Source organism: Hypanus sabinus, chromosome 29, assembly GCF_030144855.1.
Source record: "Hypanus sabinus isolate sHypSab1 chromosome 29, sHypSab1.hap1, whole genome shotgun sequence".
Classification (NCBI taxonomy): domain Eukaryota; kingdom Metazoa; phylum Chordata; class Chondrichthyes; order Myliobatiformes; family Dasyatidae; genus Hypanus; species Hypanus sabinus.
This window is the reverse complement of record NC_082734.1, coordinates 5,778,027-5,792,119: the sequence shown is the minus strand read 5'-3', so window position 1 is coordinate 5,792,119 and position 14,093 is coordinate 5,778,027. Positions and strand designations below refer to the sequence as shown.

The following is a 14,093-nucleotide window of genomic DNA, read 5'->3' as shown; positions in this document are numbered from 1 at the left end:
GTGGAGCAAACAGTCGGTTGGCGTTTCGGGTCGAGTTACACTACATCAGGACCGAAGTGGCGGACCGGGGGGGGGGGGGGGGGGATGGTAGTGAGCGCGGACACCGCATTCAAATTCTGGTAAAATTCGGCGGGGAAAAGGAACCAGGCACAAAATGCTGGAGTCATCGGGCAGTGTCTACGGAGGGGAAGAAACAGTCGACTTTTCGGGTCGAAACCCTTCACCAAGACTGGAACGGAAAGGGGAGTTGAAGAATTAACTGCCACTCCCAAGATGGCGGGCGCAGGTTCCCATTCCCTACGACCCTCCAAATATGGTGGGCACTAGCCAATCAGAGATCGCGTTTTGAGCCGGCGGGCTGTTGTTGGTGGCGCCATGGGGAGCTTGTGGCGAGTGTGGCCGGCTGTGGCGGTTGGCTTGTTCCCGAAGCGGGGCATGCCCTGTCGCCTCCGGTGCAGGGTTGGCCCACCGCCCTGGGCTGAGGGGCGGGGGCAGCCCCGGAGAGCGGCCCAGGGCGGGCAGAGCCACGGTTACTCGGTACGCCAGAACTATTCTAGAGAATGCGAGGAGGCCATCAACCAGCAGATCAATCAGGAGCTCCGCGCTTACTACGCCTACCTGTCCATGGTGAGAGAGAAGACAGATTCGCACTCCCCACCATGGTGGTCACAGACTCCCGGCCCAGCAGGAAGAATTAGACTGTCTTAACGCATCTCCTAAAAAAAATCCCAACAGTGAGAACCAGACCTCATTAATTTGCATTTCCCCAATACCAGCAGGAGAACTAGATAGTGTTATCCCATTTCCCGAATACCAGCAGGAGAACTGGACAATCTCACCACATTTCTTGAAAGATACCAGCAGAGAAAACAGGACCTCCTAATTTGAACACATTTCTCTAACACCAGCAGGGAGAACAGAGTGTCTTACCACATTTCCCAAAAAGTCCTAGCAGCAAGAACTAAACCTCATAATTTGACCAAAGTTCCCAAACACCAGCAGGGAAAACAAATCCCAGTAAAGAGGTCCAGTATGGAAATATCACAGTAGGAAGACTTGGCAAAGAGACTGGACACGTTCCACTAACAAAAATCCACCAATGTACATTATATACCGGTAGGGAAACCGTCACACAACAGCAGGAATATCCAGCATAGCCCACATAGAGCCATAGAGCACCACAACATAGAAGCAGGTCCTTCAGCCCATCTAGTACAATAACCAGGTTATTCTGCCTCGTTCTATCAGCCGCGCCTGAATCATAGCTCACCATACCCCTCCTACTGAAGTACTTATCAAAACTCACATGTCCAAGTCCCCCTTTAAATATTTAACCTTTTACCTTAACCCATGACTTCTTGTTCTACTCCCACCAAACCTCTGTGGAAAAAGTCTGATTGCATTGACCATACCTATACCTTTCATAATTTTGTCTAATCGCTATCAAATCTCCCTTCGATCTCCAACACTAATTAAGTGGTGAAGCAAGCATCTAAAGGCTTGCATAGTGCCTTTAATCCAGGGGTTTGCAACCTGGGGTCCATGGACTCCTCAATTAATAGTAAGGCTCCATGGCATAAAAATGTTTTGGAACCCCTGCTCTAATCCTTTCATACAGTCTCAATAACTCCAGGAAAATACAAATACAAAAATATCACCTAATCCCAGCAGTGTTAGGCATCAAATATACTCACATAATCTAAACATCACTCCTTAAAATTCAATACATTGCCTCTCAACACCATTATCAGTTCATAATATCAACTGCTTCAGTGTCTTGGTTCATGGCCCAGGTTTTACCCAAGCATCAGAACTCCAGTTTAGCCATTGGTGCTGTATGTGTGGAGTTTGTACATTCTCCCTATATCTGAATGAATTTACCCTGCAGTTCCATCCCACGTCCTAAAAATATACAGGCTGGGAGGTTAATTGGCCTCTGTAAATTGCCCTGGGTGTGTCATTGGGCATCAGCGTATATGGGGAGATTAAAACGAGATTGTTGTAATTGCATGCTTGAAGGTTGGTACAGACTTGTGCAGGCCAGCAGGCCTGTTTCTGTTCTATATGACCCATTCCACTGCAATCCAACAGATATTGCAAATCATAAACACAAGGGATTCTGCAGATCCAAAGCAATGCACCCAAAAAGCTGAAGGAACTTAGCAGGACAGGCAGCATCTCTGGAAATGAATAAACAGTTGATGTTTCGCACCAAGACCCTTCATCAGGACTGGAAAGGAAGGGGGAAGATGCTGGAATAAAGAAAGTGGGAGGAGGGGTTGAGGGTTAGCTAGCAGGTGATAGGTGAAGCCTGATGGGGGGGAAAGGAAAAGGGCTAGAGAGGAAGGAATGTGATAGGAGAGGAGAGTCGACAACGGGAGAAAAGGAGGGAAACCAGACTGAAGTGATAGGTGAGAAGAAGAGGTTAGAGACCAGAATGAGGAACAGAAGATGGAAGGGGGAGGGGAGGTGAAAAGAAAAAAAAGTTGCCAGAAGTTGGAGAAATCAGTGATCTTGCCATCAGATTCGAAGCATGATAAATCAGCCATGATGAAATGGTATAGCAGACTTGATGGGCTGAATGGACTAACTCTGTTCTGACATCTTACCTAGACAGAATATTAGGTGCTGCTTCTTCACCCTGAGAATGGCCTCAACATACCAGGAGGAGAGGATGAACCGAAATGTTGGCACAGAAATGAGCATTAGAATTAAAATTGTTGGCCACCATTTTACAACTGCAAAAATAAAGTGTGAGCAATTACTTTAGAAGTGACATGCAATAGGGCATTTGTTTCAAATAAAACATTTTCAATAGAAACTGTGGCAAAAGATAATTCTCGGATGAGATTGAGGCCAAACTTAGTGGCTATTTTTGCAAAAAAAGGAACTGGATGACAGAAGCAAATGCTGTTTCCCAGACACCTGAACTAAAAGCAGATGTAATATACTACAGACATCATCCTTAAAGAGAGAACAACTTAACCTTTTAAGTTGAAGACCAATTACCAAATCAGATGTCTGAAATTACCATTTTTAAACAAACATTTTGTATTATTAAAATATGAGCCAGAGGTAAACCCAACAAAGTTGTTTTGAGGTTTTTGATGTTACGTGCATAATTGATGATACATACCAAAGTTATTACCACCTATAGGGTCACAGGTCAACTTTCAGTGCCAAGGAGATTGAAGTTTATTTAGCATGAAGATTGTGGAATTTCCACTATTAATTCAGTGCCACTGAAGGACATTACAGTAATGGTTAATAACTGTTTGTAACATAAGAAGCAGTTTAGCTAATTTATGCATAACATGCTCCCGACAGCAGCTTGGGAGTGTTAGTATGCTTTTAGTATTGAAAGTTGAAGGAGAAATATTGTCCAGGACACGGGGAGCAAAAATCCTGCTCTTTCTCAAAATGGTACCAATTGGATTATTTTCAAAAGTGTCAGGCAATGGTCATCTCCAACAAGAGATTCAAAGCTTCTACCGTTGGCATTTAATGGCATTATTTGCTGAGTTTTCATCAGTACCCTGGAGGCCAAATTTGACCAGAAATTCAAATGGACGCGTCACAGCTTCAAGAGAATTGACTCATATCCTGATACCTCAAAGCTTTTCCACATTTGGAATGTTTCACTAACTTGGATGTGTATGGCTCCAACATCACTCAAGAAGCTTGTATCTACCCAGAACAATATTGATTGGCACCCCATCCACTACCATTAACATTCATTCACTCCACCACCATTTCACTGCGTCTGCACTTTGTGTCATTTACAGCAACTGCCAAAGCTGTGATCTCAGTCAGGAAGGGCACAAACAACAAAAGAATGGGAATATCTTCCCGTCCATGTAACACAGTATCCTGACTTGTCATTGCTGTGATCAAACCATAGAATTACTTAAGCAACAGCCAAACTCTTAAGTAAGGGTGTGCATTCTGAAAGTGAATTAAAAAATACACCACCTGAAGGGCAGATGAGTATTAACATCTTATCTGAAAGAAGACATTTTTAACAATGGATAGCACACTCAATACAGGGGCTGAAACCCACAACCTCCTGATTCAGAGGAGAGAATGCTACAGCTGAGCTTCAGTGAACTATCTTTATGAGTGCTGAGAAGCTGGTTAGGTGCCCTAATTGTAGGTAGATACACAGGAGTGCTTGTTAGGATTCATGAAGCATTACAGCACAGTACAGGCCCTTTAGTGTACAATGTCATGCTGACCTTTTAACTCACTCTAACCCTTCCCTCCTACATAGCCCTTCATTTTTCTATCATCCTATATAAGAGTTTCTTAAATGTCCTTAATATATTTGACTCTACAATCACCTTTGGCAGGGTGTTTCACACAAATACCAGTCTCTATAAAAATTATCTCTGACATCCCGCCTAAATTTTCCTCCAAACACTTTAAAATAATGTTTCCTCGTCTTAGCCATTTCGGCCCTGGGAAAAAGTCTCTGGCTATCGACAGTCTAGGCCTCTTATCACTTTGTACACATTCCTAGGATCTTGACCAACAACAATGAAACGAAGACAGATTATCCTCAAAGTGGTGTGCACTTTGAGAATGTTATGTATGATATTCAGGAGCAACAATTGTCAGATGCAGGAACAACATGTAATCCTTATTCACGATTCCCTTTGAAAAGGTGATGGTGATTTGCCACATGAACTACTGACTTAACTGGTGAGCATGGTTCCATAGTGTTGTTGTGTAAGGATATTCCAGGTTAAGACCCAGTGACAATCAGATAATTTATCTCAAAGCCAGGATGGTATTCAACTTGGAGAAGGACTCGGTTGATGCCTTTCCCAAGCATCAACAGTCCTTGTCCTCCGAGGTGGTAGTGCTTGCACTTGTGGAAAATACTGTTGAAGTATTTGTGATTGCAGTATTTTTATTAGATGGTACAATGCAATGTGATGGAGTGCGTAAAAAATTAAGGTGATGTTGGTGCTCCAGTCAAATAGGCTTTATCTAGGATTGTTATGATCATCTTGAGTGTTGTTGTAGCTCTATTCATCCATGCAGATGGAAATTTTTCCATTATGCTCCTGACATATGATGATGGAAGTGCTGTGGAGAATCAAACCAGTCTTTAAAGTTGTCCCCTGGTGTAGACCTTCATCTTGGTCTACACATCCTTCCTTTTCCACGGATGAGGTCTATTGGCCTTTCAGTAGCTCTAGGGTTTTAAGGGATGGGGTTGCTAGCCCCCGCCTTTTGCAGTTGAGATTGGGACCTCCTTGGCAGAAGATGTGGGGAGTCAAAAGTTGTCCAATCATTTCCTCATGACTTAAGCTGCACTTACAGCCACAAGGCTTTATGTAACTAGTCCCACTAAATTTACAGTACAGTACCAACATTGCTTGTTTTTGTTTCAGTCATATTACTTCGACCGATATGATGTTGGATTGAGAAACTTTGCCAAGTTTTACTTGGAGCAATCTGTCGAAGAGCAGAAGCATGCTGAGCAGCTGATGCAGTTTCAGAATCAGCGTGGAGGCAGCATTGTCCTGTATGATATCAAGGTTAGTGGGAGAAAAGTATCCCCATCATCTCCATTACTTCTCTCATCCCCTCTTTTGAAATATAATTTTACAAGATGAGGATGTTGGATAGGTGATTGTAAGTCATTTTCAGTACATCTTCAGTAATAGTGTTGGTGTGCAAAGTGATCTGTGTGTCATTCCAATTAAATCCCTGAAGTCAAAGTGCAGGTAACTTAATTACTTACTGCCCATTATGCCACTGGTGCTTAGGGCAGCAATGAAGATCCTCTATCTCTGTCTGTACAGAAGGGTTCTTCATTGTTGTTTCCATAACAATTGCTTTTTGATAAATCAAGGTTGTTAGCCCTGAGCTGAACCCCTGAACCTGGAGGACTGTTGGACCACTCTGAGTCTGACTTCTACCCTTTGACCTGTTTGGAATGGGTGACCCTACCAGGAGCCAAGGCACAAGACCCTGACTCCAGCCAACGTAGCTCTCCAGGACATTGAGGCACGCAAACCTCCAAACCCTATGACAAGATTGTGGCCCTCTTGGAGGAAAGTGCGGGTAAAGCAGAGATAATGAGATAAGATAATGAGGGACACACAATATGAAAGCACATACTGTTTTCCTAAGGAGGGGTGTAAAAAAGTGGGCTGCCAATGGGTTGAGGTGGGCAAATCTTGATAAGGACATGAATTTGAGAGGAGGGCCAGATGCAGGTATGTGGGGCTAGCTCACTGGACAGTGCAGTCAGCATGTTAGGATGAATGCTGTATGGCTGTAATAAGGAAGACAAATAGTGCACTGGGCTTTATGCAAGAGAGTTTGAGAATAACAGTAATGTCTTCTTACTGGAATGACATCAGCTTTGATTAGCCATGTTCTTAATTAATGGCAGAACAGATACAAAAGATCAAAATGGCCTTTTCTACTTAATTTCTATTTGTGAATAGGAGAAGGGCCTGTGTATGTCAGCATTATTTGCCATTATCATTCTTTTTGAAAGAGGTTGGGAGGAGCTTTAGCCGACACAAGTGATATGTATTTTATACATGTTACACACTGCAGGCACTTTGTGTCAGTGGTGGAGCCAGAACCCATTTGTTAATAAAGCCCCAAACATACATTCTATTGTATGCTGTGAAGCTTCTCATGTTTTCAGAAACCTTACCAGGATGAATGGGGCAGCGGCTTAGAGGCAATGGAGCATGCATTAGAGCTTGAGAAAGAGGTCAATCAAAGCATTCTGAACCTGCACAAGCTGGCAAGTGAACAGAACGATCCACATGTAAGTATGTAAACCTCATCATATCATGGCTAGAGTGATTTTATGCTCAAATTATTGTGCATAGTTTGGAGGAGTATTCAAAGGTGGCAGTTGGAAATGCAAAGGTCTAGGGAGAGTAAAAGGCCTGAAGGTGGTGTCCAAGGAGACATCATCAGAAAACATGGTTTCAAACTGAAACATTGACTACTTATATCCTGCCACAGATGCTGTAGGAGCCACTGAGTTCTTCCAGCACTTTGTTTTGTTGCTTCAGGGGTACCCCAATTGACTTAATTCTGGAGAAACTGATTTAAGATAACTGGCAAAAAAAATCAGTCTAGCCATAACAATGAAAATAAAAATGTTTTGAGGTCTGGAACATTCAGGGAAGCAATTTCAACAGGTACGTTCAAAGGGGAACTGAGCAACAGCTTGAGAAAAAAAGTTCAACCTCTCAGCATACATTTATCAATCCCTGTCAGAATCACAAATATGTTGTGACATGGGGAAAGAGAATGAAGAAGATATTGATGTACTGGTCGTGGATTGGTTTATTATCCATTCAGAAATCTGATGGTGAAGAGAAAAAAGCTGTTCCTAAAGCACTGATTTTGAGGTACATTTATTATCAAAGTAAGTATGCAATATACAATTCTGAAATTCATCTTCTCCAGACAGCCATGAAGCAAAACATAAAATATAATATAAAAACATAAAATGGAAAAAGCTCAAGCAAACCACAGTCTAATTTATAAATCACAGACCCAGAACTTTTCTATCATACTCTGACAGCACTGATGGAGAGAGAAAGAGACCGTTCGAACGTAGGGGCCTTCCCTCAGGATCATCACACACAGTGTGTGTCTTCCCAGACAGTACCTCCTCCCAGATGGTAGCAATGAGAAGAGGTCATGTCCAGGGTGATGGGGATCCTTAATGATTGATGCTGCCTTTTTGATGCATCACCTTTTGAAGATGTCTTCGATGCTGGGGAGGCTAGTGTTTGTGATGGAGCTGGTTGAGTTTGCAACCCTCTGCAGTTTTTTTCCAATCCTGTGCAGTGGCCTCTCTATACCAGACCAGTTAGAATGCTCCCCATGATACATCTGTAGAAATGTTGGAAGAGAAATTTTATAACTCTATCTGATGTTATTCACCTTGGAAGAGTATGTAGTTTAAATTCCCCCCAGCCTTGATTACCAACAATGAACCCGGAAGGGGAGCACACATCGTTTCCCTCATGAGAGGTAGACAGAAGTTACACACAATAGAGCAAAACCTTGACTGAATTTCTTATCAATAATTTACAAAATCCAGTCCCGCATCAGTTACTCTGCATTAAATACCAGGTAATAATATCAATGATTGAAACTTCCTCAACAGTTTGCTCTCCTTAGTAAATTTTTCTGCACCATGTAATGAACTTGGCACTTTTTGATTATTTGAAATGTATGAAGAAGCTTTTCCATTTTCAAAAAACAAACTATTATTATTATCAAGTCTTTTGCCTATACAAAGGGATCTGGGAGTACAGATCCATAATTTTTTGAAAGTGGTGTCTGCTATATTTTGTAACTTCAAAATATTAAACTCACTTAGAGAAAGGCATGTGAATCTAACTTTGGGTTTACTTTAAGCGAGGCGCACAAGTATCATGTAGTAGCATAATGACGTAAGCAATTCACATATTCATACATATAACCCATGATAAATTATTGAAATTAACCAAAAATGCTTAACCTATATGTGTGTGTGTGTGTGTGTGTGTGTGTGTGTGTGTGTGTGTGTGTGTGTGTGTGTGTCTATACATATATACATTAATATAAGATTATTCAAGTAATGAAGAAAAATTATATACACAACAGTCTCACAGGTAGTTAGGGTTGTAAAGAACCTTCACAAGTGAGAGAGTGGAAGTATTGAATACAGGAAGTAGCATGTTATGTTGAAGTTGTATAAGACATTGGTGAGGTCTAATTTGGAGTATTGTGTGCATCTAGGTACAGGAAGTATATCAATAAGATTGGAATACAGAGAAAACTTACAAGGATATTGCCAGGTCTTGAGGATCTAAGTAATAGGGAAAGGTTGAATAGGTTAAGACTTTATTCCCTAGAGCAGCCATTCTCAACCTTATTTATATAATCGACCAATACCATTAAGCAAGGGGTTCTTGGACCCCAGGTTGGGAATCCTTGTCCTACATTACAGGAAAATGAGAAGAGATTTGATGGGTATAGAAAATTATGAGGGTTATAGATAGGGTAAATGCAAGCACACTTTTTTCCACTGAGGTTATATGAGGCTAGAACTAGAGGACATGTGTTAAGGATGAAAGGTGAAATGTTTAAAGGCAACATGAAGGGGAACTTGTTCACTCAGAGGGTGAAAGCGTGGAATCTGCTACCAGTGGAAGTGGTGGATGCAGGTTCTATTTTAACATTTAAGAGAAATTTGGAAAAGTATATGCATGGGAGAGGTCCGGAGAGCTATTGTCTAGGTGCAGGTTGATGGGATGAGACAGAATAACAGTTCAGCAGGAACGAGATGGGCTGAAGGGCCTGCTTCTGTGCTATAGTGCTGTATGACTCATTGATATTAATCTTAAGGTTAAAATATAATGGTCTTATTCCCAAGTGAGTAAACTGCACCTTGGAATTTATGTAGATTTTTTTAATTCCAGCATCTGGCAAAATATCAAATAAAATTTTGCATCAAACCTCATATTAGAACAGAACCAAAGTGTGTTTCTTTAGACCATGGAGATTTTGGTTCAAAGCCCACTAAATTTACAGGCAATTTTGGTTTATTTTTGCACACATTGGGATAGAGCCCAGTTTTACATTTAATAACTAAAATTACATCAGCAATATTTATATATTCAAAGGTCCAGCTGGAACTTCAATGTTTGGTAACTCTCCATAAAAATATTTATGTGTAGCGAGATATCAACACCTTATATTTCATCTGAGTAGCCTCCAACCTCATGGCATGAATACTGTAAAAGAGAGTTATTCCCCATTCTGATCTTTTACCTCTTCTCACCTGCCTATCACTTGTACCTGGGTCCCCTCCTCCTCCCCTTTCTCCTGTGGTGCACTTTCTTCTCCTATCAAATTCCTTCTTTACCTGTCCTTTACCTTTCCTACCCACCTGGCTTCACAAATCACCCTCCAGCTAGCCTCCTTCCCCTCCCCTCACCTTTTTATTGTTGCATCTCCCCCCCCCCCACCCACTTCGTTCTCAGTCCTGAAGAAGGTCTTTGCTGAAAACATTGACTGTTAATTCATTTCCATAGCTCCTGCCAGACCTGTAGAGTTCCTCCAGTATTTTGCGTGTGTTGCTTTGTGTTTCCGGCGTCGGCAGATTTTCTCATGTTTATGAAAAAGTTTATCCTTTTTGATCAGTAGATGGCTCTCTTACACATAGAAATTAATAGAAGCTCAAAGTGTTAGGATGTAATATTTTTCAGATGAGATGTGCATAGAAACTGTCAGACCAAATGCTGTTAAAGGATAAGTATAGCTCGATGGTCAGCCAAAACACGTTGGGCCAAAGGACCATTTTCTGTGCCACATGAATCTGAGATGTCTTTTAAGAAACATACTAAGAGTAGTAGAGAGTGAAAGATTTTAAAATAAATTCTTAAGGGCAAATAAAGGCACATTAACACTAATGAATAGTGATTAAAATCAGAGGAGTGCCAGTGAGAGATATCAGAAGATTGCTTATACAGAGGTTCAGAGACATGATAACCAATCTGATTTGTGAGAAGTTTAGAATTTGAAATTTGTCTCACCTGTCTTCCTCAAACTTGGATGAGTATGCTGTATTAAAAACTGTGTGGATGAGTGTGTGCCTACAAAGACTTACTGTACATTCCCAAACCGTGGGAATGAACCAGGAAAGCCGTAGATGAACCAGGAGGTACGTTGTCTGCTGAAGGCTAGATCTGTGGCATTCAAGTCTGGCGACCCAGGCCTTTACCAGAAAACAGGTATGATTTGCGGAGGGCTATTTCAAGGGTGAAAAGACAATTTCAAAAAAGGCTGGAGGCGACATTGGATGCAAGACAACTCTGGCAGGGTTTGCAAGACATTACTTCTTACAAAGTGAACCCAATAGCATGAATGGCAGTGATACTTCATTACCAGATGAATTCTCTGCCTTCTATGCCCGCTTTGAAAGGGAGAATACAACTGCAGCTGTGAAGATCCCTGCTGCACCTGATGACCCTGTGATCTCTGTCTTAGAGGCCTACATTAGACTGTCTTTAAAGAGAGTGAACTTTCACAAGGCAGAAGGTCCCAATGGAGTACATGGTAAGGCTCTGAAAAACTAATCCAAACAACTGGAGGGAGTATTCAAGGACGGTTTCAACCTCTCACTGCTATGGGCAGGAGTTCCCACTTGCTTCAAAAAGGCAACAATTTTACTAGTGTCTAAGAAGAATAATGTGAGCTGCCTTAGTGACTGTCACCCAGTAGCACTCACATCTACAGTGATGAAATGCTTTGAGAGGTTTGTAATGACTACACTGAACTCCTGCCTCAGCAAAGATCTGGACCCATTGCAATTTGTTGATTGCCACAATAGATCAACAGCAGATGCAATCTCAATGGCTTTAGGCCACCTGGACAACACAAGTACCTATGTCAGGATGTTGTTCATGGACTATAGCTCAGAATTTAATACCATCATTCCCACAATCCTGATTGAGAAGTTTCTGAACCTGGGCCTCTGTACCTCCCTCTGCAATTGGATCCTCAACTTCCTAACCGGAGGACCACAATTGGTAATAGCACCTCCTCATCATCAACTATCAACACTGGTGCACCTCAGGGGTGTGTGCTTAGCCCATTGCTCTACTCTCTATATACCCATGAGCTAGGCTTAGCTCAAATACCATCTATAAATTTGCTAATGATACAACCATTGTTGATAGAATCTCAGATGGTGATGAGAGGGTGTACAGGAGTGAAATATGCCAACTAGTGAAGTGGTGTCACAGCAACAACCTGGCACTCAACGTCAGTAAGACAAAAGAGCTTACTGTAGACTTCAAAAGGGTAAGACGAAGGAACACACACTAATTCTCATAGAGGGATCAGAAGTGGGGAGAGAGAGAGAGCAGTTTTAAGTTCCTGGGTGTCAAGGTCTCTGAGGATCTAACCTGGTCCCAACATATCGATGCAGTTATAAAGAAGGCTGCAATACTTCATTAGGAGTTTGAAGAGATTTGCTATGTCAACAAATACGCTGAAAAACTTCTATAGATGTACTGTGGAGAGCATTCTGACAGGCTGGTTTACTGTCTGGTATTGGGGTGGGGGAAGAGTGGCTACTGCACAGAACCAAAAGAAGCTGCAGAGGATTGTAAATTTAGTTGGCTCCATCTCGGGTACTAGCCTACAAAGTACCCAGGACATCTTCAAGGAGTGGTGTCTCAAAAAGGCAGCGTCCATTATTAAGGACCTCCAGCACCCAGGGCATGCCCTTTTCTCGCTTTTGCAATTGGGTCAGAGGTACAGAAGTCTGAAGGCACACACTCAGCAATTCAGGAACAGCTTCTTCCCCTCTGCCATCTGATTCCTAAATGGACATTGAACCTTCGGACACTACCCCATCCTCATCACATTTTATAGGGGTTGTATTGAGAGCATCCTGAACAACTACATCACTGCCTGGTTCAGAAATTGCACTATCTTGGATCGCAAGACCCTGCAGCAGATAGTGAGGTCAGCTGAGAAGATCATCGGGGTCTCTCTTCCCGCCATCACAGACATTTACACTACACACTGCATCCACAAAGGAAACAGCATTATGAAGGACACCATGCACCCCTCATACAATCTCTTCTCCCTCCTGCCATCTGGGAAAAGGCTCTGAAGCATTTGGGCTCTCACGGCCAGACTATGTAACAGTTTCTTCCCCCAAGCTATCAGACTCCTCAATACCCGAAGCCTGAACTGACACCTTGCCCTATTGTCCTGTTTATTATTTAGTGTAATGCCTGCACTGTTTTTGTGCACTTTATGTAGTCCTGTGTAGGTCTGTAGTCTAGTGTAGTTTTCTCTGTGTTGTTTTTTTTTACGTAGTTCAGTCTAGTTTTTGTACTGTGTCATGTAACACCATGGTCCTGAAAAACGTTTCATTTTTACTATTTCGACCATACCAGCACTTATGGTCGAAATGACAATAAAAGTGACTTGACTTGACTTTAATTATACAGTATTTCTGTTTTTGCATGTTTATTTTAAATCTATTATATGTAATTGATTTAATTGTTTATTTATTATATTTTTCTGTGCTAGATTATGTATTGCATTTAACCGCTGCTGCTGAGTTAACAAATTTCACGTCACATGCCAGTGATAATAACCCCAATTCTGATTCTGATTCAGTCAAAAGAGCAGTGATTTATACACCTAACAGTCATAGCATGTGGTAGTTTTGGACTTTGTGTTTCCCATGTTGGTTGAATTAAACAATGATGTTGAGAAACTCCTCATCGTTACATTTTCTTCCTGTTACAGCTATGTGAGTTCTTGGAGGCAAACTACTTGAATGAACAAGTCATAGCCATTAGGAAGCTTGGGGATCACATCACCAACCTGAAGAAATTGGGAGCTTCTGAGGATGGTATTGGAGAGTATTTGTTCGACAAGCACTCTCTGGGTGGGGACAGTTAATGACATGCTTTGCTAAATGCATCCTCTTAGGGAATGACCTGTGCCTGGCTTTTCTCATTTTCTGCAAATCTTTCCAAATCTACAGAAAAAATTCCTGTATTCACCCGAGAGAGGTGGTGCGGTAGACCCCAGTGTCCCAACTGTTAAAGTAGAACAATTGTTGCCAATCTAATCCTTGTTAATGTAGGGCCAGATTAAAGATGACATTGAAAAGTACTGTGTGTAAAACATGTTGCCATCTGTTCCCAAATAAAACCTGGTAAAATCGACCACTTTGTCAGCTGTTTTTTTGGATCAGATCTTAGTCAGTTATGTCCTTATTCAGGAAGGATAGATTTGCAGGATTAACTCCTGTAGTAGTAGTAGTAGTAGTAGTAGTATGTGATCACTCAAGTCAAATATGATCATACATGGCTGTTCAGTTCATCAAGTCTGCTCTGTCATTCCAACATGGCTGATTTATTATCCCTCTCAACTCTATTCTCCTGTCTTCTCCCTATAACCTCTGATGCCTTTAATAAAGAACCGATCAACCTCTGCCTTAAGTATACCAAATGAATTGGTCTGCATGGCTGTCTATGGCAATAAATTCCATCCTGTGGCTAAAGACATTTTCCCTCATC

General features: G+C 41.8%; 2 protein-coding genes across 3 annotated transcripts in view; one reads left to right on the top strand and one right to left on the bottom strand.

Annotated features, from left to right (window-relative positions):
- The window catches only part of LOC132382921 (uncharacterized), a 98,679-nt gene extending 97,994 nt beyond the window's left edge, over positions 1-685 (bottom strand). For both annotated transcript variants that reach the window (XR_009508501.1, XR_009508500.1), the window contains exon 1: positions 619-685. The gene's annotated coding sequence lies outside the window, so the exon portion shown is untranslated. The remainder of the gene's footprint in view (positions 1-618) is intronic.
- LOC132382922 (ferritin heavy chain-like) lies at positions 342-13,756 on the top strand. The gene is made up of 4 exons (XM_059953489.1): positions 342-627; positions 5,400-5,546; positions 6,674-6,799; positions 13,315-13,756. Exons 1-4 carry the CDS (start codon positions 376-378, stop codon positions 13,468-13,470), a joined length of 681 nt encoding a protein of 226 aa, XP_059809472.1. The 5' UTR covers positions 342-375; the 3' UTR covers positions 13,471-13,756.
- Positions 13,757-14,093: the final 337 nt, after the last annotated feature.